Source organism: Vipera ursinii (assembly GCF_947247035.1).
Source record: "Vipera ursinii genome assembly, chromosome: 13".
Taxonomy (NCBI): Eukaryota; Metazoa; Chordata; class Lepidosauria; order Squamata; family Viperidae; genus Vipera; species Vipera ursinii.
Genome location: NC_139526.1, coordinates 3,237,262 through 3,260,996, shown reverse-complemented (window position 1 = coordinate 3,260,996; position 23,735 = coordinate 3,237,262). Strand labels below are relative to the sequence as shown.

The following is a 23,735-nucleotide window of genomic DNA, read 5'->3' as shown; positions in this document are numbered from 1 at the left end:
TTCTAAATGCATTTTTAGCATTGTTTCATGATCTCCAGCATACGGTAAATAATATTAAAGCTAAATAAATAATAAATAAGCCTTGATCTCCTCCTCCTCCTCCTCCCCCCAGGCACATTTTTGGAAAATTGATAAATGGTTTGTTTTCCCACCAGTAGCTGTTACTGGGTGGCCTGGGAAAAGGTGGGTGGGAATCCACCAGCCGGCAGTGCTATAATTTGTCTGAGGACAGCAACTCTGTCTGATGATGCTGCAGAAGCACATCAAGATTGACTGCAGGGTAGTGCAATTTATGCCACAAGGACAGGAGAAAAGCACAACTGCGGCTAGAAGGAAGAGCCCATAAACCATCCTCTTATTCTGTAGATGGCTGGATTGGATCAGGTGTAAAAGGACATGATTGCCAAAGGGATGCCATTTTCATCTTACAGCTGTGGCTACCGAGAGAGTATTTCTTTATTACACGAGAGCATCATAAAGATTTGTACAGAGACACGTTTCTCATGTCTATACACAATTCTCGGGGCAATCTCCAACCTTGGAAAAACATCACAAGAAAATAGTGCCCGGAAATGAACAGCTTTGCCCCTCCGTACGGCCTTGCAAAGTTACTAAGAAGAGCAGAAGGGGAACAATAATCGCCATCATTATTATAAAATAACCTTAAAATTGCAGCTCTTTGAGAATATGAGCTGAGCTCCCTACAGACCCCCCCCAGAACAAGACGGGCCAATGTGAGAGGGACATCAAAATAAACTGCAAAGGAAGAGCCCTTATATCTACCTGCTCACGGAAGAGCACTCTGCAAGAAGTGGCAGGCTTGGGATTTTTCTTTGATCAAGAAGAGTGGTGGGTCAGAGACCACTAAGGCCCAGCATTTTTCCCATGCCAGGCCGAAGTTGTTGCTACTGATCACAAGGGGAGGCAAGGGGGAGGGCTGGACATGGGGTTTCTGCCATGGTGGACAGGCAATTAGATGCTGGACTTATATCTGAGGAGGCCTTTTCTTCATTTCCAGTTCTAAGTGTCTCCACTAGGGGGCTAAGGGAAAGATTAGGCCGGGCGCCCCTGGTGGGGACCAAATGGACTGGAGCATCTCACTGGCTTGCTGGTTTCCTGGGGCAATGAGCTTGCTTTCTGCTAGGGAAGCTTGCCACAAGGCAGATCTGATGGGCTCGGCTAGGACTGGGGAGATGCCGGGTCAAGTCCACCCTTTATCCATGAAGACTCATGGGCTTCTTGGAATCTGTCACTCTTCTACTCCACATCCATCTCAGGGTCACTGCTTGGGGATAAAAAGAACGGGGTTCCTCCTGCCTCAAACTCCTCAAGGCATTCCGAGATAGCAACCTAACAAATCCAGTAAGCAAAACACAAATACGAACTACTCTGCTCCCATATATTTGACCAAGCTCTGGAATGGGCACCAGAGCTTCTGCTGAGCAGGTGCTGGGCTGGGCAAAGAGGGGACTTCTCTGCTTTTGCTGCCCTTCAGCTCTAGAGAGAAGGCTTCAGCACCATCCCGCCAGCATGGATCACTCCCTTTAGGAATCTGTTTTCCCAAGGGAACCGACTGGAACGAAAGACTCGCTGGCTATGTTTGCAACCCCCGGAAAGGACGCCTGGAGAGCAGGGGGCGGAAGAGGGAGCAAATCAGTTCCTTTGGGGGCAAAGGGACCTTGTCACACCACCTTTCCTTTGGGGCACTAGGCAGCCCCTGAGCAGGCGGACTGTTCCCAAATGCCACCCGCAGACGTGGTAAGACCTCTCTGAAATAAAAAGAGTTCTCGGAAAGGCCATAAAAAGTGAGGAAAGCCAGGGCAGTATGCCCATGCCTCTTTACCCCTTGGATTCTAGCACTCAGGTTTAGCAACCACAGAATATCCCTGTGAAAAAAGAAATGTCTCTGATGCGGAGAAGTCTGTAGAAATCTGCAGCGAGCCCCCCTTCTTTTTTTGAAGACAGTTTCCATAGCAATGGGCACAGACGTGTCCTCTGCAACACCTCTTCCATGCTGAGAGACGATTGCTTTGCACCAACCGCCAGACTGGACCCAAAGCAGCCAACTGTGGGCAAGAAAGCACCGTGCTGCAGTCTTCCTCGAACTCTCCGGTCACCAGGCAAGTGGGGGGATCATCTTCGGGCTGCACAGGGGCTCACTGGCCTGCACATCGTTGAAGGCCCGCTATGGAGAGAAGAGTATCACAGAATCATTAGGGCTGGAAGGGACCTTGGAGGCCTTCTAGCCCAACCCCTGCCCAAGATAGACAAGGGCATTCTAGGCCATTAATTTAAAATCTCAACGCCACCTTTCCAGGTCTTAAGGATGGGGAGGCCCAGAAGGAGACAACTCAACACACCCCAGTTCACTGCACAGCAGGTGTGTGCAGAGAAAACAGAGGCAATTTTGATGAGCAGCTTGAGCCACAGACAGCCCTCTGCTTCTGGGTTCTCCAGCCTGAGGCTTGTGGAGGTGGTTGTGCCAGTTTCTTGCTACCTTCTGCCACATGCCACAACTTGCACAAAATAGTGTGGAAGCTGCAGTTACGAATGTGACAGTTTATAGGACATGAGGAGAGAGAGCTGAAGTGCCAGCAGACCAGAACAGCTTCATACCAGTTCAAATTTCTTTGCTTGTTTGACTGGATCCACCCAGCCCACTCTTCTTTTTCTTACAATATGCTTCCCTCCCCATGGCAATGTCCACACACAAGGACACTGCAAATATTTGGGGAGTTGTGATTTTATGATAAAAGAAGTTGAATGTGTTGCTGGTGTAGAGATTTGATGCTCTCATCCTGTCTGGTCTGGGCAATTAGGCATCTTCTTTGGGGGGGGGGGGGCAGAACCATTTCCCCCCAATCCTCTAGTACAGGGGTCTCCAAACTTAGCAACTTTAAGATTTGTGGACTTAAAGTCTGGCTTGGTCAAGGAATTCTGGGAGTTGAAGTTTTCAACTTGCCGAGTTTGGAGATCCTTGCTCTAGTATAATCTGCTATATCAAACTGTTATCAAGTCAAAGACAGCTCAAGCTGGTGATGAATGAATCAGGGGGCCAATCTGCCCCAAACTGGAGGAAACCCACGCTCAATTCCAGAAGACCTACCCTTATCATCCAGTCCCCTGCCACCCCTGATGGTCTTTGGAGTTCTTGTTCCCTGAAAAGGGACATGACTTTCCCGTTTCTTTCACCAGCAGCAAAAGAATTTTCAAGAAACAAAGTTGAACTGGGGAGTGGCGGAAAGAGGCAGCTAAATTATCTAGGATCCAAGCCAATGGGATCAAGTTACAAACACTGAAAGCGAATGTCCCCAAAGTTAGGAACGACGTCAGGAATTGGGGAGCTCCTTTTGGAAGCTGCTGAGGTATCAATGGTCTGTTTCTCAGGCTACGCATTCTCAACTCCATCAACCCCACCGCCCAAAGCCGCAGCTTTCCCCCCTGTCTAGGATTGCTATACACAGTGGCATAAGTATGGGATATTCCTTTCTCCAGCCTTGTCTCTCAAAGAGTGGCCACGTGATCCACAGGACATTCCTTGCAAGAGAACACAGGAGGGGGGAATGCCAGGAGAAGCACGTGCAGAGTCCTTCCCAAAGGGCTCTTCCCCCTCAACCTTCCCCCAGTTTTCCCCACCGGATTCTTTTTCGGGCTACGAAACAAGCCTGAATGTGCAACTGATCAGCACAGATGGAAAAACAACCCACATCCTGCCAGCTTCTCCTCTCTCTGGCCAGCTTCTAAGTGACAGTCGCCAACCAAGGCCCTTCAAGTGGGCAACGGGGTCTTTAAAAAGGCCACAAGCTCATATTGGTGGAGTCAAATCTGTTTGGGTTTTCTCAAAGAAAAATAACAGAGCCGTGTTCCAGGCCATGTGGGGATCGGTCTACCCACTACCCCTATCCTCCAGGAGCAGTCGTGTCTCTGGAGATCCTCAGCCATCCAGGTCGTGGTTGTCCCAAGGTGCTGTTTCAGGAGGCAACTGGGCTTTCTTGTTTTCTTTGAAGATGTTTCGCTTCTCTTCCAAGAAGCTTCTTCAGCTCTGACTGGACAATGGGAAGTAGGAACGGATTTCCAGAAAACACTGCAGACTACAGGAACCGTTTGTGCTTCAGTTTGAGATGCCAGCAGCAGAGACCCATCCCCAACGGCCTGCGCCTGCCTTCAACAGGGAAGGGACCCAGGGCAGAAAACATCCTGCAGCCAAGAAGGCTCCACACCCATTTGCAGCACTCAGGTGACCCTGAGGACACAGAAAATCTCCAAGTGGCCTCAACGACTCTCTAAAAAGGATGCAAACAACCAGCTGGCTGCAAGGAGTATAAATCCTGCTATTCCCCACTGTCCAGTCAGAGCTGAAGAAGCTTCTTGGACGAGAAGCGAAACATCTTCGAAGAAAAACAAGAAAGTCCAGTTGCCTCGTGACAAAAGCACCTTGGGGAGTCCAGGAGCAGAGAATAAAACAAAATCCACACGGTCGACCAGCGCTGCAAAGCCCCAACGACGATGTCACCAAAGAAGAATAAAAAAAGCCCAATACTCACCTCAAATTTGCTCATGAACTCAGCAAAAATACCAAAAAAATCCTCAGAGGTTGTGACTTTGGAGTCTTCCCCAAAGAAGGACAAGGCTTTCCTGAACTCTTCCGTGGCTTTATGCTGGAGATCATCCAGGGATTGGACGGTGGGATCTGCGCTCTCCAGGAAGGCCTGCAGCGGAGGGCTAAGGATGGACAAACAAGGCCTGCTTGCTTTTTTCCATCCAGAAAACCCTGACTCTGCAAATGCACGGCAGCCCACACCTTCTTACACCCTCAATTGTCCAGGCAGAAAAAGAGAGCCGGTTTGGTACAGTGATTACAAGGCACCCAGCTAGAAACTGGGAGACTTTGAGCTCCAGTCCCACCGGGGGCGTGAAGCCAGCCAGTCACTCTTTCCCAGCCCTAGGAAGGAGGCAATGGCAAAGCACGTCCGTAAACACCTTGCCAAGGAAACTGCAGGGATTAACCCGGGCAGCTCAAAACTGACTCGAAGACAGACACGCAAAGTTAAGCAAAGCACCAGCTCCGAAGCTGTGCTTCTTTAGAGGGACCTCTCTGCTACTGCACAAACGTATATGGGGACCCACAGCTACGAGCCAGGGGTCACTCCATCGTCTGGGGTGGGGGGCAAAGGCACCAGTCTCTCCCGGGGGAGATAAGGAGGAGGGAATAGCAGAGATTCTAAACCTAAGTGGGGACACTTTCAACTCTCCTCCACACACACACACACCACTATTCACACCACCATAATTTGGCTACAAAATTACTGAATCTGGGCAACATTCACCTACACCCACCCCCTTCCAGTGTAGGACAGATATTTTCAATGCCAGCCTGAAAGACAAAGAAATTCAGCCCAGATGTGTTTTAGAAGACATTTAGTGGCGTTTGGCAGATGATAAGAGTAGCGAGGGGAGCAGAAGGCTTCTAGGAGATTAACTTTTCTGTTTCCAGACATAAAAATGCTGGGAAAACAGCAGTTTTATAACAGGAACGAGTAGGGTTAGGGCTAAAGCCCGCAGAAGCCCCCTAACCCTGGGCCCGTCCGTTCCAGTGACGCCATCAGCCAACTGCCTCCGGAAGATTCCCAAGATGTTTTAACGTTCTTAGACATTCCTCCCCCGCCGCCCCATCTCCCAGTCTAGCGGCTTTTGCTTTTTTGGGGGTGGGGGGCTTCATTTGTGGAATCCATGCTTCAACCAAAAGATACATCCATCACTGGCACAAATCTGTCCTCAGGTGAAGAAGGCACCATGTTCTGGCAGGCGACTGCAATCTCGTGGACAGTGCGGTGAAGGTCACTGAGGTCAGCTGTTAATGTTCTCTGATTCACTGGGGGAAGAGAAATGGCAGAAGTCCAGAATTTCAACAGCCTCCTTCGTGAAGCAAGGGAAGGAAGGGCTCTCTGCACTGGCGTTGCGCAAAAAGGCGTCCTACTTCCGAGGAGGCTGCACAGGCAGTCCTCGACTTACAACAATTCACTTAGCGACCGTTCAAAGTTACAACAGCACTGAAAAAAGTGACCTACGGCTATTTTTCACACCTACGACTGTGGCAGCCTCCCCGTGGTCACGTGATCAAAATTCAGATAGTTGGCAACTGATTCACATTTATGACGGTCGCAGTGTCCCAGGTTACGTAATGCCCTTTAGTGACCTTCTGTCAAGCAAAGTCAACGGGGAATCCAGATTCACTTCGCAACCGGGTCACTAGCTGAACAACTGCAGTGATTCATTTAACCGTGGTAAAAAAGACTGTAAAATGGAGCAAAGCTCACTTAACAACCGTCTTGCTTAGCAACAGAAATCTTGGGCTCAGTGGTGGTCATAAGTTGAGGACTACCTGTACCCACTTTGCCCTTGGCAAAGACTCCTAGATTCTCTCTGCCCATCAGGGGCTGGTGGTGAGTGCCCATCCCTAGCTCGGGGCAGGCAGAGTCCAAATGATTTCCCCAATTAAGGGTTGTGGGAACAGGAGTTTTAGCCGGGTGCAAATGGGCAGAGCTGGGAGGGCCACAGATTGTTTCCATCCCTGTTTCCCTATAAACCAAGTAATGTCGGAAAATAAGCCCCATCCTTTGTGATTTACCTTTGGCAGCATGTGGCACTGTGGGCAAATCCGTGGCAAAGCCCAGGAGCTCTGGGAAATGTTGGCTAAGCGATTTGGCAAGAATATGCAGAAAGGTGGACTTCCCATCAACGGTTTTCGTTGTGTTCAGCTAGAATAAAGCCGAAAGAGAAGAGGAACATTTACCAGTGACAGAGTAATTATAGTCCCTGAAGTGCTTGTGGCTGGCCAGCCCCAAAATGTGGTAGCAAAAAAGTTCTCCAGAAAATGAATTTGATTGTTCACAACTGTTGGGTTAACACAACAAAGCTGAACCAGCGGCATCATTTTCATGGCCCACCTAACTCAGTTGTTACCCTGGTCAACTTTCTCTGCCCCCAGTTTGGGGTTCACAAAGTGGGTTCTGTAACAGCAATCCTCAAAAGCTCTTTGCAAAGCAGAGCAGCTCTCGGGGGGGGGCGTTTCCCATGACACCAAGAGAGCTGGTGGAGCCTAAATATCACTTATTTGGTTTAAGCTCCTGAGATTCATTAGATTTAATGGCTGCCCATCTCACGTAGAGTGACTCTGAATAACCAGAGTTGGAAGGGACCTTGGAGGTCTTCTAGTCCAACCCCCTGCTCAAGCAGGAGACCCTATACCAATTCAGACAGGTATATCTATCCAGTCTCTCCTTCAAAGCCTTCGGAGCACCCACGACCTCTGGAGGCATAGCCCTAATGTTGAGGGCCTGAAGGGGAGACTGCCAGGAAATACTGGGGTTGCAGCTTAATCTGTGAAGGAAAAGAATATTCCAACCACTTCTCTACAGTTCTGGCTGGCTAATACAAGAAAAACATCAGCAGAAAACAAAATACTAAAAGAAAGAAAAATGACTACAAGTTCCTGCAACTCGGGAACATAACAAGCCCAAGAGAAAAGCCAGGCTTTGCGGATTCTGTGAAGGTCAGCGGGATTAAGGCACGTCTAATTTCAATGGGCAGCTCCGCTGTACCCAAGGACAACTGAGGGCACTCTGTCCCCCCACCCCATGAAGGAGATCAAGGTAAAACCCTGCACAGAGCCTCTTTTAGGTATTCTCAGAGAGCATTAACCCCTCTGCTGGCCATTCCATCGTTGATGGAGTTTGGGGGATTTCCCATCGATGGATATTTGACATAGATGTCAAAATGGGCACCATTTTGGTTTTGTATATGGAACGCTCCAATTTCCTGTTCCATGTTTCCAACTTACTTTGTGCATTCTAACCATGGGCTGAAATAGAATTGTTGTCATCGGTCCGTGCTATGTAAGAGCATCTAGGAATAACAGAATGACAGAGCTGGAAGGGAACCTTGGAGGTCTTCTAGTCCAACCCTCTGCTCAAGCAGGAAATCCTATACCATTTCAGACAAGTGGCTGTCCGGTCTCTTCTTAAAAACCTCCCACACTGACTGGAGCACCCACAACTTCTGGAGGGAAACCATTCCACTGATTAATTGTTCTCATTGTCAGGAAATGTCTTAGTTCTAGGTTGCTTCTCCCCTTGTCTCCTTAAGTTCTGGGTTCTAGGGTTTTATAGCTGGCTGGATCCAGGGGCCAAATACCACTTTGGCAGGCAGACGATATGGCCACTGTGCAGTTTTTGGCAAACGATAATTAGGGAAAACTTTTTAAATGACAAAAAAAATATCTTTATTCCTAGACCCAAGAATACATTGCTTTGGTATTGGGGAGAACAGTTCCCTCCATCAGGCTGACTGAGCAGGCGAACAGGGATCCAAACCTCCTCCTGCCATGATGGCTACTATGGGGAGCAGCACTTTGGGTGCTTTCCAAGGCAGCCGGACCCAATGTCCAAAAAGGGACAGACACATCTGCAAGATGACCCCTTGAGGGCAAATCTCCCTATAGGCAGTTTGCCAGAAATTGCCCCAAGAAGAAAGATCTTTTTGAGGCAGAAACCTGGGAAATTAAAGCCTTCCTCACTCACTGACACATTCCTTTTCCCTGAGTTAAAAAAAAAACAATCAAGGTTTTCTTCAAGCTGCTAAGAACATGCATTCAGTTTCCACAAACCATTTTGCAAATCCGGAGAGGAACATTGTCTATAATGTAAATCACCAGGCAGTAATCCAGCAATTTGGAAATGATTTGGAAGACGTGCTTTGGACCTGTTGAGAGTCCAGCGCCTGCCTAGATCATTCATTAAAGCCGTCCGATTTTCTTTAGGCTGAAGGAGGCTAAAAGAGGATGCAGAGGCTTTAAGAGCTGCATTCACATTTGTAGTATCTGAAGCTACGAGATTAAGTCAGAAAGTCCAGCAGCAGCCACCACTCCTAATCAAAGGAAGCATCTTGATGTTTTCAACAGGAACCCCCCGTGCTGGAGTCACCCTTGAATCCTACAGGATGATTGAACTTGTGGTAGTTTCCCAGATTAGTTAGCAAGAACCCCAGATAGCATTCTAAGCTCTATAACGATTAATGAAATAGACCAGTAAGTAGCACTCTGTGTCTGGACCTTGCACAGACATCTGGGTCTGGTCCAGGCATCAGAGGAATATAAATATTAATAAAAGCAGAGGGCTTGAGAGAAATTTAACCTGTTTGGTTCACTTCATTTTGCATCCTTATGCAAAGACCTTGCTTGCTCTCTGGAGAAGACCCTAAAGGTGGAAGGAAAGAGAAGAGGACAACCGGCAGCAGAGGAGATGGTCTGGATCACAACAGTGATGGGCGCACCATTGGGAGACCTGAAGGATCAGGTTGTGGAGGAGATCATCTGGAGAAGACCTATCTGTGTGGTTGCTAAAGGGCTTGATGACACACAGATCAAAGTTCCCTCTTTAGCCCAAGGAGAGCATCCATCTAGCCAGGTTTGGAGGCCACCTACCTCTGTGAGGAAGTTGATTTTAAAGCTGGTTGTCTTGTTGCTTTGAGGTTGCCCATGGTTTAGGTAGTTGCCCATGGCCAGCACAAACTGCAAAGAGAGTTTCTGGTGAAAAACAGATCAGAGAAAACCACCCCATTACCTCTCTTCCCGTTTCTGCCTGATCTGTTGGTGCTGAATTAACAGGTTTCAGTCCTGGTTCACACAACAGGCAGAGATACGGCAGGTAAAGACTTACCGTACACACTGCACACGCAGGATTTATGCCTGTCCTAGAGCCCTGCCTACTCAAAGCCCAGCCAGAAGAGGCAATGTCTGGGTTGAGTTTTACACACTAGAAATGAGGCAGCTGGGATGATTCCATGTCCCAGAAAAACCAGAACTGTAAAGGGACTTGGTGGCCATCTAGCCTATCCCCTGCCTCTTGCTCACTCCAGACCGTGCTGTGCCTTTCCTTTTTGCCTGGTGGTGCTTCACATGTGCAAAGGAAGAGGGAAATACTGTGAATTTCCACAAAATCAGTCAATCATGACTTACACAATCAAACTGTCAGAGTTTGCACGACACACCAAGCCATAAACACACCATACAAGCTATGTTTCTACAACATGCAGGCTGAAATACAGGTTGGATTATATGAGGCTGAACACATCCACACATCCCTGGTGTGTTTGTTTGAGGACAAGATTGCATAGCGTTACCCTCCCTCACCCACAACTGTAGGAGGAGGCAGGGATAGTGAAGACTATTAATAGATAAAAGTACAGGTAGTCTAGTCCTCAATTTAAAACCGTTCACTTAGCAACTGTTTGAAATTACGACAGTGCAGAAAAAAGTGTCTTAAGATTGGCCCTTACACTTACGACTGTCACAACATCCCTGCAGTCACGCAATTACAATTTGGGTGCTTGGCAATTGGCAAGCAGTTCAACAGTTGCAGCATCTCATTTGCAAACTTCCCAGCCAGCTTCCAACAAGCACAGGCAATAGGGAAGCTAGATTCCCTTAACACAGGAGTCTCCAACATTGGTAACTTTAAGACTTGTAGACTTCAACTCCCAAAATTCCTCAGCCTCTGGGAGTTGAAGTCCACAAGTCTTAAAGTTGCCAAAGTTGGGGGACCTCTGACTTAACAACTATGGCAAAAAAGATTGTAAAATCGTGCAGAACTCACACAGACTGCATCCCTAAGGGAAAGTTGGCACAGCTTCCCAGTATTTCCGCTGTTCTCACCCCTGTAATGCCACTCTGCCATCTTCAATGGGGGTGCACTGAGTGACAGGGAAGCAAACTGGTTTTTCCAGGGTGGAGAGAGGGGCCTCAACCCCCCCCCCCAACACTCACACACATTTGGCCTTTGGCCACTGGGAGGGAAGCAGAGAACATGGTCCTTGGTGACTAGTTCTCTGAGTCGCCCTCTTGGATCGAGGCTGGCAGCGGGAGAGGCCCAGTCCTGGCATGGTCCCGGAGTCGACCGTTTCTCTCCTCTCCCTCCACTTCTGGTGTGGGCAGAGTCCTCATTTGTTTTGTTCCCAAGGCAGAAGAGGGTCAGCAGTGCAAGCAGCCCTTCTTAGTTTTGCCAGGGCAGCATATTTTGGTGCTGTCATGCAGAACAGCCCTCCAGAGGTTGTGTGAACCCAGCCAGTCGCTCAAGTGAAGCGCCCACAGCTCTCCAGATCAGAAGAGTTTGGAAAGCCTGGTAGATCATTCATAGAGGAGCTTCGGGGGGGGGGGGGGTTGAAGGAGCAGCCCCCAATGCTTCTCTACATCCAGAGGGCCCCAAAGGTAGGTTTCCCTCCTTCTCACTTCCGTAGCAAGCCTCCAAAGAACATAATCACTCTCTGGGAATCCTCAGAAGTTGGCCCAGCTTCAGAGGCACCAAAGAAGTACCAGATCAGGAACCCCTGCACGGAGTCCACCGCTAGAGAGCCTTCCATGCCGGGCATGGGAACTGGGTCAGGGGAGCGCCATATCTGCTGAACTGATGGGGACAGAGGGCTCCAGGGCTGGCCAGGCAGCACATCTCCTCCTAACCCGGAGTTAATTGATAGCCAGCAAAGGAGGGAGCTGTTAACCAGGTGTTCTTTATGGCACTTTGAGTGGGTGCAAGGTGCCATTTGGAATCCTTCTGTGTGCCGCTGCTTGTTTTGCTCCTGGGGGCCAACTCCTGTCGCAGGTTAATGCATGTTCTGAAACTCCAGGGTGGCTTCTCTTGAAAGGAAGACAGCTTCTGAAAGCAAGCCATTCCACTGGTTAACGGTTCTCATGGTCAGGAAGTTTCTCCTGAAATCCAGGTTGCTTCTTTCCTTGATTAGTTTCCATCCACTGTTTTTTTGTCTTGCCTTTGTCTTTGGAAAATAGGCTGACACACGCACCCCTTCTCTGAGACAGCCCCTCAAATATTGGAACACTGCTATCATGTCCCCCCCCCCCAAGTCCTTCTTTTCTCCAGACTGGCTGTTGCTGCAACCATTCTTCATATGTTTTAATCTCCAGGCCTTTAATCATCTTCGTCGCTCTTCTCTGCACTCTTTCCAAAGCCTCAACATCCTTTTTGTAACGTGGTGACCAAACCTGGATGCTGTATTCCAGAAATGGCCTTATAAAGATAAAGGGGTACTAATATTTCGTGTGATTTTGCTTCTGTGCCTCTGTTTATGCAACAGAGGCAACAGCTCAAGGAGAGGAGAAGCAGACGCCCCTCTGTGCTTTTGGCTCCAAAAGCACATTTGGCCTCTGGGGCTGTGGTTTTTCTTGCATGTTGGAGGGAGCAGACAGACTTTAGTCCAGGGGTCTTCAGACTTGGTGACTTTAACCAGATTCAACTCCCAGAATTCCTCAGCACAGCCAAAGTACCCTTTTACTTTGTAGGTAGCATCTCTGGACACTGCAGGGATCGCCCAACATGCAGGACTAAAACACAGGACCCATAACTGTAGTGACTGCAGGCAGGGAAAAACCAGAAACATAGGAAAACCCCTACCCAGAATTCTAGCCTTCCATGCTCCCCTCCTTGTGGGGAAGGGCCCAGCTCTCCACCTAAGCAACCTCTCAGTATCTCTTCCATTGCCATGGAGGCCGTCCAAAGCACATCTGAAGGACACCACAGGGCTGAGCTACAGGGGGCTCAGCTTCCAACTGGCACCATCCCAACCAGCATGGCCCCTGCTGGAGATGGTAGGAGTTGAAGACCAAGTGATTAGGGGGGCCTCCCTGAAGAAGGCTCTGTAAGAATGTCCCTCTCGAAAGAAAGACAGAGGCAGAAATAAATAAATAAATAAAAAAGAAAGAAAGAAAGAAAGAAAGACACAGACAGAGAGAAGGAAGGAAGGAAGGAAGGAAGGAAGGAAGGAAGGAAGGAAGGAAGGAAGGAAGAAAGAAAGAAAGAAAGAAAGAAAGAAAGAAAGAAAGAAAGAAAGAAAGAAAGAAAGAAAGAAAGAAAGAAAGAAAGAAAGAAAGAAAGAAAGAAGGAAAGAAGAAGAAGAGGCAGCCGATGGGAGTCTTTGCACCCTGAAAGTCTGGGAACTGCCAACGGGTGGCTGAGTAGAAGGGAGTGGTGGCCCTCTGGTGGCCACTACTAGGAACAGGAATTTTGACCGACCTCCAAGATTTTGGCCAGTTTCTTGCTATTCTTCAGTTCCAGGGAAGCATTGTAGATGCACTCATAGCTGGCCGTAATCTCCTCCACCTTCTCCTGCAGGGTCGTCTTGAAGTGAAGGCTGCACAGGCGGATTTTATATTCAGGCACCAAAAGCATCTGGAAGGGAAGGAAAAGAAGGGCCAAAGGAAGACCATCACACCTGAGGCCACCGTCCTAAAGTACAGGAGGGCAAAAATGAAATACGCCGCCTTGCCTGAGACCCCACCCATCGTTCTGCTGATAAAAAATGGCTTCCGGCACATGGGGCCTCTGGCTTCAGAGCAGGAGTGGGAAAAGGCCACATGAAAAGGAGGAAGCAAGATAGGGCAAGATGAGGACTGCCATTGAGCACGCCGACGTTTCTTTATAGGCCAGCAGAAGTGTCCGTGCTTCAACACACACACAGAGACTCAGCCACATTTGCCAGAGCCCCACATTCATCTTGGTTTATCCTTAGTCGGTGAGTTGTGTTACTCCCGACACCAATCACCAACCAAGAGGTTTTCCAGGGACAATGCACCCGTCCCCAGGCTTTTGGGGGGCTGCTAAAAAAATCCACATGGCCCCCAACCCTTAGTCAGACCCCTCCCGTCCCTCCCCAGCAGCAGACTTCCCTCACTCACCTGCAGGACAAACTGGTCCGGCTCGCTCAGCTTGCTGCGGTCGCCCTGGTAGCTGTGGAAGCGCTGCACCTCCTCGGCGTCAGGCGCGAAGAGCAGCAGTTGCTTGAGGTGAGAGGCTTCCAGGCGGTCGCTCTCCATGCTCAGGAGGATCTGGCGCAGCTCGATGTGGGAGAGCTTGAGGTGCGCAATCAAGATGGCTGGCCGGAGGAGGAGAAGGCATCAGCGGGGAGGCTGGACGTGCCTTGCCAAAGCGGCTTTGGTTTCGGGCCAGGAGCAGCCAGGACCACGTGGATGCCCTGACCCTCCAGCAGGGTAGCACCAAGTCTTGCTCTCCCCCCAGTGACCTTTGAGCGAGGGTGGTGGCACTTTCTGCCACAGACCTGTTTATTCTTTATCTTTATCATCGAAGGTTTTCAAGAAACGACTGGGGGGCCCATTGTCCAGAGAGGCCTGAGGATCCTGCACTGGGCAGGAGTATGGTCTAGACCAGGGGTAGGCAACCTCGGCTCTTTTATGACTCATGGACTTCAACTCCCAGAATTCCTGAGTGCTGACTCAGGAATTCTGGGAGTTGAAGTCCATGAGTCATAAAAGAGCCGAAGTTGCCTACCCCTGGTCTAGAAGACCTGCAAGGTCCCTTCCAATCCTCTGACTGATCTCTTACCTTTCTTCCAGGAGTTTGGGATGGTGTTGGTAACTGCAGGACGTAGTCAAAAAGATCAAGGTGGTGGCCGCAATGGGGCAATCCAAACACCCCGTTTTTTTATGTTCAGCACATCCCCTTGATCTTTTTAACCACACTTGTAGACACCCCCAGCTTGGGCAAATGTTTCGTCTACCTGTCCAGTGCCCCGAGGCCTTCTCCACACCCTCCTGGCCTGCTAGCTGTTACTCACCTGTGTTGTAGGCCTTTTTGTGGGACAGAATCTCAACCAGGTGCTTTTTTTTAAGGGGCTCCGGCAAGGGGCTCGGCTCTGGAAGAGAAACTGAAAGATTTAATCTGAGATAAGGAGAGGGTTCAAGAGGCCTTGGGAAAGAGAAAAATGAAGCTGGGGACTGGCATGACATGTGCTGGGCATCCTAGAAGCTCCTGGCGGACAGCCACAGCATTTCTGAGTCAAAGGCATGAACCCTCTTAGCTCCCCATTGCTTCTTGTGTGTGTGGGGGGGGTAAGACTCCTCATCTTCACTGCTCACAGCCTAAACCTCTTCACTTGGCTTCCCCAACTGGCTCACCCAGTTGGCTTCTGCCCAAGATCTCCCTGGCATGACCAGCCCCAGTCCCAGGCTCACAAGGAGAATTTGCTTCTCCCTGTTGAGAAACTCAGCACCAGGCAAAATAATCTGCCTCCAAGCTGAGAGGCAGTCTACCTTCGGAAATCAGCTCTGGACGGCAACGGTGAGGATGGTTGTGGTCTCTGTGAGCTTCCGAGAGCTATAAGGAGAAGCCCAAGCACTGCTAGCTTGTGGGGGTGGGGGGGTGGGAGAGATATCCCTAAATTTGTGAGCCACAAGCTTCCCAACGGCCATAAGTCAGTCTCTTTCAGCTTCGAGGTCCCTCTTCGTATGGGAATAATGATTACAGCCAAACATATTTATTTGTTTATTAGTTAGTCAGAGAACCAGTTTAGTACAGTGGTTACAAGGCACTCTCCTCCCCCAGGAAGGAAGCAGTGGCAAAAAAAAAAAAAAAACGCCTGAAAAGCCTTGACAAAGAAACTGAAGGCAGTCACCAGGAGTCAAAAACTGACTAGAAGGCCCAAACAAGAAGTGAGTGATTTCCTGGAGCTCAAGGCATTACACTTTTGATCCCCATTTTTCTTTAAACAGCCACCCTGTCAGGTTGGTTGGGTGGAGAGAGAGCGTGACTGGCCAACGTGGCCCCATCAGCTTCTCTGGCCACAGGTGGGTTCGACCCTGAGCCACCTGCCTCTTCATCTAACCTGCAACTTGCAAGACCCTGTAAGGGTCACCGCCGTTCGCTGAACGACGGAAAGGGGCTCTCCCGACCTCTCCTCGTCAGACTCCGAGTTATCACTCCAGCCACATCCAGCGTGGCCAGAGCAAAAGCCGGGCATTATGGGGGCTGAAGTTTGCAACACTGGAGAGCCTGGCTGGCCTCGCAGAAGAGAGGCGGGGGGAGGACTTCAGAATCCACCTGCTTTGCCGATGTGTGGATGGCTCCCCCCCTCCTCCCTCCCCCTGGAAACCCTGGAGCAAAGGCTTGGCAATTCTCCTGCCCGCCCACTCTCTGCCCAGCTGTGACCCACCTACCTGGATCTGGGGAGCGATGGGGTAAGAGGAAGTGATCGTGAGCCAGAAAAGCTCCAACAGAACGCAAAGAGCACCCCAGGAGCAGCGGGGAGCCCCAAGCCACCAAGCGAAGGGTCTGTGGGGCAGCATGTGGGGCAGCACAGAGACAGGAGGACCCCACAGAGTGAAGCAAATCCACCATGTGCGCAGGCCCCACCCCAGGCTGGGTAAGAGTCGGCTGCGGCCCCAACGAACGCCAAGGCGAGCTGCTTCTACTACCCCCTCCCCACTAACGTAAGCCTCCTTCCCTGCTGTGGCAGAGACCACCGACTCACTCGCTGGCTTCTGAGTTCCAAAATGCAGCTCGAGGTCCAGGTACTTGACCATGTCGCTCAGCTTGTCATAGTCAGAATCCTCCCCGAGCTAGGAAAGGAGGAAGAAGCCGTCAGGCCAAGAGCCAGACCCACCCTTGGCTCTTCAAAGGGACCTTGGTGCTGGGCCCTTGCCCTGGCCGATGCCCACTCGGTCCAACGGCCGGCTGCCCAGCACTTTGCATTAACACGCGCACACCCCAACCAAGCAGAGGTTGGCAGCAAGGCCACAAAGGAAGGACATCGAGGGAACCCGAAGGAGGAGCCACTGACAAGCTCACCTGCCTCTCCCCAAGTGGCCAGGCATGCACGAGAAACGAGAAGTTCTCTCTGGGGGCCAAATATCTGCAGAAAAGGGTGGGGCATCTCCCTGCCCAAACAGCTGTACACTCGAGACCCCTAGGTTTGATAGTGCCCAAAGTACAGCTCGTGTGCTCTTTTTGTAACCAAAGAAATATACACGGAAGGAATAGGGAAAGCTTAGCACAGCGTTCAGAATAATGTCACTAGCTGGCATAGGGTGTTGCAGGGGGTGCACCCTTCAGGCTTTTCATCTGGCAGAGTGGAAAGCTCAGAGGGTTTCAACAAAGCAGGGGCCAGGGTGGGACAAGGTGGGGAGGAGCTGTCAGGCAGGAAAGACCAGGTCCGCACATGATTTATTGCCAATGCACAGGAATCTTCTCAGCACCTGGATAAGGGTCAACGGCACAAGGGGGATTGACCTAGTTGGCTTGTGGCTATGTAGGGATTCTAGGCTGATCCCTCTTTTCACTCCGCCCTCTCCCCGGCTCCTGCCATTCCTGCTCCTACACATGTGCCTCCATTGGGGGTTCTCATCCTACCTGACCCCAGATGGTTCCTTCCGAGTTCTCCACCTGCTCCCAGCGCAGCCGCTTAACACTCATGTGGTTGGACTCGCTCCTGTGGTGTATACTTCCTTGCAGCAATGGAGGGGGCACACAGGGCATTGGGGGCGGAGGGGGCGGGGGAGGAGGGGGAGGAGGCAGGGGGAGCTGGGCTGTGGGATGGGGGCCGGAGGGAGCACTCTGGGCCGCTTCCGTGGACCTGGGCTCTTTCTGGGGGTCACAGAACTGTGGAGGTCTGGGGGGTGGGCTGATTGGAGGCGGGGGGAGGTGGTCTGACAAGATGGAGTAGGTCAGGGAACTCCCTTCGCTGCTGCTCAAGCCCTCGCTGGCACTGCTGTGGTCATTGGCCATGTAGCTGCCCTGGTCATCGTGGAAACTCATCTGGGGAGAGAACAGCAGGGGTGGGTAGGTAAGGCACAGGGCATCCCAACTTCACAAGCACATTGCATTATTTGTGGACAGGTTCAGAGGGGGCACCGTTTTACCAGGAAAAGGGAGCAACACATTCAATAGACCAGGGCTTTTCAACCAGTGGTACAGGTACCACCTGTGGTACATTGGCACCTGACAGGTGGTACACGACTATCCTAGAAAAGTGGGGGGGGGGGAATAAGCTGAACCGGTGGCAGCACCACACAAGCCTGAGCAAGAGATGGCTGGAGCTGCAGGGCTGTCAGGGCTCAGCGGAAGTGCCAGGATCAGCGCCAGGCTCCAGCTCGAGCTCGGCGCTGATCCTGGCGCTTCTGCTGAGCCCAGAAGAAGTGCCGATCAGTTGGAATATTGCAGCATCCCCAGGGTCTTTTGGTTTACATTCAGATGCTTGGCAACTGATTCATATTTATGACGGTCAGAGTGTCCCAGGGTCATGTGAAGTGACCAAAACCTGCTGCAACCACCCAGCAGACGGGGGGAATAAAAACCAAACACCCCCCACCCCATCCCCACTGCCAATCCTCAACAGAAATGCTCACAACAATGAAAACCTCGGACAGGAGGAAGAGGGTTGCCAGGCGGGCAGGCAGGTGTCTCGCTCGGTTGTGGCTTGGGGGGCACTTTTTTCATTGCCATCGTAACTTCGAACAGTCACTAAGCGAACTGTTGTAAGTCGAGGACTACCTGTAACTTTTTTCCTTTTTTTTTTTTTGGTCATCAAGTTTTTGACACCTTGCTAGGCGACTGGTGGTCCTCGGATGTTGCCCTATCCTAAAAGTGGTACAGTGGGTGAAAAGGTTGAAAAGCCCTGCAGTAAATCAATGCCACTTCACATCTTCACCCTTGATGATGATTTTCAGAGCTGTTGGTCTGAGATATTCCTTGCCAACACACGGGCTGGTTTGCACCCCACGTCACAAATAAGGTTGGCTGGGGTTGCAATGGGAAGTCAATCACGATCAGCATGTGGTTGGATCACGCCTTCACCTTAAGGGTTGTTATTGGTTTTATTGGTTGGACAGAGCTTTCTTTGGGGGGGGTCATTCTTATGCCACCCCTGGCAAATTGGCATCTGATGGACACATTAGGATGGCCAGGACAAGGCATCTTCCTCCTGTGCTCTCCACATGCCTGCCCAAGTTAAGGTGTCTACCTGGAAGAGGCCTTCCTGTCCTCAGAAGTATTTAGAGATGATTAAAGGCCTGGAGACTGAAACATATGAAGAACAATTGCAGGATTTGGGTTTGGCTAGTCTGGAGAAAAAAAAGGACTTGGGGGTGACATGATAGCTGTATTCCAGTATTTGAGGGGCTGCCACAAAGAAGAGGGGGTCAACTTATTCTCCAAAGCACCTGAAGACAAGACAAGTAACAATGGATGGAAACTAATCAAGGAGAGAAGCAACCTGGAATTAGAGAGAAATTAGGGGGAAATTTCCTAACAATGAAAACAGTGGAATAGCTTGTGTGTCAAGCAATAACATTCGATGTTATTCCGATGTTATCGGAAACTTGACATGTGTTCAGAAGTTGTGGGTGCTCGAGCACTGGAGGCTTTTAAGAAGAGACTCGACAATCACTTCTCTCAAATGGTCTAGGGCAGGGGTAGGCAGCCTTGGCTCTTTTATGACTCGTGGACTTCAACTCCCAGAATTCATCAGGTCTAGGGTCTCCTGCTTGAGCAGAGGATCGGATTAGGTCCCTTCCAGCTCTATTCTGATACCTGCTTAATTCCTCCTGAGGTTCCCACAGTCTAAGGTCAGAAAGTCAGGATGGTGACTATAATGGTGCGTTTGAAACTCTGCTTGCTTTTCATGTGTCTTCCATGCTTCAGTCATAGTTGTGGCCGCCATCTTGACTTTTGACCACATCCGGTGGGCACCTCTTATTCACCCTGGAGAGGAGCTGCTGTTTTCCCGGGGGGGGGGACACACAGCAGCACCTTCTAGCCTTTCGAATGGGAAGAGCCATTCCAGTTATTATTGGAAGGTGAAGGAGACAAAAAAAAAAGTTTGTAGCTGCTTAAGACACCCACTTCAGGTTTGCAAACTCCTTTTTGAAATAGGCCCCAGTCCTTTCACATTCAAAGGGTGGCCCCCAATAGACAACTCAACACCTAAGAGGCCAAGTTGACACTCTGTTCCTTTAGACCAAGAGTCTCCAATCTTATTTATTTATTTATTTATTTATTTATTTATTTATTTATTTATTTATTATTTATTTATTTATTTATTTATTTATTTATTTATGGGACTTATATGCCGCCCTATCACCCGAAGGACTCAGGGCGGCTAACAACAATAAAAAACAACAATACAAAAATTAAAAAAGAATTAAATAACAGCCCCAAAATAAATTAACTACATAGTTAAAAAATTAAAAATTAAAACATATCAAACAACAATCTTGGCAGTTGGCTGGGAAATTCTGGGAGTTGAAGTCCACAAGTCTTAAATATTGCCAAGATCGGAGACCTCTGCTTTAGAGGATTATTTTGGCCTGCAAAGACTTCCAATTTGGCTGGTGAAATCTTTCAGTTTTGTGTCTGTTTTAACTCTCTTTCCATCTGTTAAGCACACAGCCTTTCAAGTGGCATTTTATGTTTCAGTAAACAAAATAAAGACACATTTGGCTTCCCCCCAAGCCTGTTGTTTTTCTCTTCCTTTTGATGTTTACTAGCACACAGATGGCTCCAAATTGTCAAACTGAAAAGTTGTTACAACCGGTCCCATAAATACCTTGCCGTAAGAAGAATCCTGACAAATGCATCTGCATAAAAACTGATTTGCCTCTCATATACAACCCTCTACCAAAGCAGGAGATCCTATACCATTCCAGAGAAATAGCTGTCCAGACATAGAACACAAAATAGAACAATAGAGTTAGGAAGGGACCCCGGAGGTCTTCTAGTCCAGTCCCCTAATTGAGCCGGAGACGCTATACTGTTTCAGACAAATGGCTATTTAGTCTCTTCTTGAAAGCCTCTAGTGATGGAGCACCCACAACTTCTGGAGGCAAATTATTTGTTCTCACTGTTAGGAAATTGATTGTTCTCACTGTTAGGAAATTTTTTAGTTCTAGGTTGCTTCTCTCCTTGAATAGTTTCCATCCATTGCTTCTTGTCTTGCCTTTTGGTACTTTGGAAAATAGTTGGATCCCCCTCATCTTTTGTAATTGATCAAATAAGGGAGGGATCCAGGCCTTGGAACCTGACCCAGAGCCTTTGGGTTCTTTGCCTGGATTGGCATTAGTCAGAATTGAGCAAAATCTGTCACATCAACTGGGACCATTTGGAACCCAAAGATCTTTAAAAAGCTCCAAAGAAAAGTCCCCTCCAAGTTGAACGAGTGACCCCAGAGCCACAACTCTGCAGATCTTGGGGCTGCCTATGGAAAGATGGACTCCCGGAATACTTTTTTTCTTCCCAGATTCAGTTCCAGGTCTTGGATTCCTCAGTGGCCTCCCATCCCAGCACTAACTAGGCAGGAGATCAGCCAAGGCTTGCAAGAGGCTTCCATTCCGCCCTCATACGGGAATTTGCGCTCAGGAGAGAACTGAGGTCTCTGTGGAATGGTCTTTTGGAGTTTTAGCAAACATTCTTGTTTCTGCAAGACCGTCTGAAGGGCAGTGCATGGGTGTGGAACTTGTGGGTGGTTCCTAGGAGCTGAGAAATCAGAAAGCCAGACACAAAGGCACCATCTGCCTATTCCCGGTGCAAGAATGCTGGAGTGCAAGAATGATAAGAGATAAGCAGGGCCTGCCTGGCTTTCCAGCCTGGGAAGGCATCGCGCTGCATTTGTGCGGTTTGCAAGAAAAGACCGGAAGACCCTCTGTGCAGAATGGCATGAGGCTTCCTGTAGTAGGCAGCGGGCTGGACTGGAAGACCTCCAAGGTCCCTTCCAAATCTAGGATTCTAGGCTATCCAGTAGCTCGTTCCAGTTACTTTTTAGTAATATTACAGGTAGACCTCGACTTATGACCACAATTGAGTTTTTATTGCTAAGCGAGATGATTATTAAGTGAATTTTGCCCCATTTTATGACCGTTCTTGCCACAGTTGTTAAGTGAATCACTCCTGTAGTTATGTTAGCAACCCCGTTGTTAAGTGAATCTGGCTTCCCCATTGCTTGTTAGGTCACAAAAGATAACCACATGACCTTGGGACACTAGCACCGTCATAACTATGAGTCAGTTGCCAAGGGGCTGGATTTTGATCATGTGACCACGGGAATGCCGCAGTGCTCGTAAGAATGAAAAAATGTTATTAGTTGCTTTTTTCAATGCCGTAGTAACTTCAAAGAGTCACTAAACGAACTGCTGTAAGTCAAGGACTACCTGCACCTATTTAGACATAAGAAACAAGTGGGGAAAACACTGGGAATTTTGCCTTGGGCGGTTTTCCATCCCTGCAGACCCTTCCACGCTGGCCCCTTCACTGGAGAAAAACCTCCCACCTCCTCGTAATCGTTCTCAGACGCCAGGAAGTCGTCCACCAGGGTGATGCGATGGCCCAGCTGCTCGCTCAGCGCATCAAGGAAGCGGTCCGTATCCCGGCTGCGTGGCGGCCGTGAGAAGGTGAAGAGCTTCCTCCGGCGAGACAGGGGGCTCAGCTTGGGCGACAAGGCCGGGCTGCTGTCCAGGCTGACATAGGGGTTCGAGTCTGTGCTGCAGGGGGAAGGGAGGCCACCAGGCGAGCGGTAATAGCAAGGCTGCAGAGTGGGATCATTCTGCCAGGAAATAGTCAATCCTGATTTTCGGCTACCTGCAGAAAATAGAGAGAGACACACAACCATTTGCAGCACATTGGGGGGGGGTTGGACTAGATGACCTACAACATCCCTTCCAACTCTGTTTTCTACTCTATTCTGTTCTGTTCCATTCTATTCTATGCTACAATGCCTGACAGAACAATTCAGTGGAACGACTTGCCACCAGAAATCGTGGGCGCCCCATCACTGGAGATTTTTAAGAAGAGGCCGCTAGACAGTCACTTGTTTGAGATGGTATAGGTTCTCCTGCTTGAGCAGGGGGCTGGACTAGAAGACCTCCAAGGTCCCTTCCAGCTCTATTATTCTATTCTATTCTATTCTATTCTATTCTATTCTATTCTATTCTATTCTATTCTATTCTATTCTATTCTATTCTATTCTATTCTATTCTATTCTATTCTATTCTATTCTATTCTATACACAAAAGTGAATTTCATTTCCTTGAAACAAAAGACCAAGGGCTGAGAATGAGGCATATTCACCCTTCACTTAACAGAGGAAAAGAAGAAATATCAGAATATTAGCTGCCCCTGAACTGACATTAGGCAATTTGGAGAATCTAGTGTGAAGCACCCGATGCATTTTTGGGGAAATGGGAGGAAGAGAAAAAGCTTTTGAAAGGACCAACTTTTTTCCCCAAATACTATTTGATGTTCAGTTGGGGAAGGGGATAACAGAAAGAGAAGCCATTTCATTCTGACTTCCAGAGTTATCTTTTGGGGGGAAAGGATGGTTCTTACTGTCTACTGGGTGAACCTCACCACATTTATGATGAACCTGTTTGCATTGAACTAAATTTTAAAGAGAGAGATTCTACAAATCAGTATTTATTTGGACCTTACGGCATCACAAAGTCAACTTGGTTGCAAGTTCCCTCAGCTCTGATCTTGGATCTCAACCAAGCAGGGAGAAAAGCTCCGGTTTTCCCGAACAAATTCCGAGTCCATCCCAAATAAATCCCCAAAGGTTGTCTACTGTACCCCCACGAGACCGGAGGAATTACCTGCAGGCTCTGAAGCCCGAGAGGAAGTCCGGCACGCGGGCAGGCGGCTTTCCAGTTCGGCATAGACTGCCGACATCTGCGAGCAGAAGGAAGGGAGCCACGGGTGGGAGCCAGTTCGCTGCTGACCCTTCTCCCCCGCCCCCTTCTTAGCCTGGGCCCACAAGAGGGCGGCTCTCACCATTTGGGGGTTGGGGGTCTCTGGAAGAGACGTTCCATCTCCCGCTTGGCGCTCTCCGGGAGCTAAACGGCTGGGCACCTCAGCGGCTTCACTGCAACCTGGGGAAAAGATGGGGGATTCTTG

At 49.4% G+C, this 23,735-nt stretch overlaps 1 protein-coding gene across 1 annotated transcript in view; it reads right to left on the bottom strand.

Moving 5' to 3' along the window:
• Window positions 1-2,113: 2,113 nt before the first annotated feature.
• GRID2IP (Grid2 interacting protein) overlaps window positions 2,114-23,735 on the bottom strand; it is a gene marked incomplete at both ends in the record, with an annotated part of 63,290 nt that continues 41,668 nt past the window's right edge. Inside the window, 13 exons of the mRNA XM_083372422.1 lie at window positions 2,114-2,185; window positions 4,545-4,709; window positions 5,751-5,872; window positions 6,629-6,758; window positions 9,482-9,568; window positions 13,080-13,235; window positions 13,742-13,938; window positions 14,638-14,727; window positions 16,330-16,417; window positions 17,208-17,612; window positions 22,117-22,424; window positions 23,435-23,510; window positions 23,613-23,710. Coding sequence (XP_083228548.1) covers window positions 2,114-2,185; window positions 4,545-4,709; window positions 5,751-5,872; window positions 6,629-6,758; window positions 9,482-9,568; window positions 13,080-13,235; window positions 13,742-13,938; window positions 14,638-14,727; window positions 16,330-16,417; window positions 17,208-17,612; window positions 22,117-22,424; window positions 23,435-23,510; window positions 23,613-23,710 — 1,994 coding nt within the window. The remainder of the gene's footprint in view (window positions 2,186-4,544; window positions 4,710-5,750; window positions 5,873-6,628; window positions 6,759-9,481; window positions 9,569-13,079; window positions 13,236-13,741; window positions 13,939-14,637; window positions 14,728-16,329; window positions 16,418-17,207; window positions 17,613-22,116; window positions 22,425-23,434; window positions 23,511-23,612; window positions 23,711-23,735) is intronic.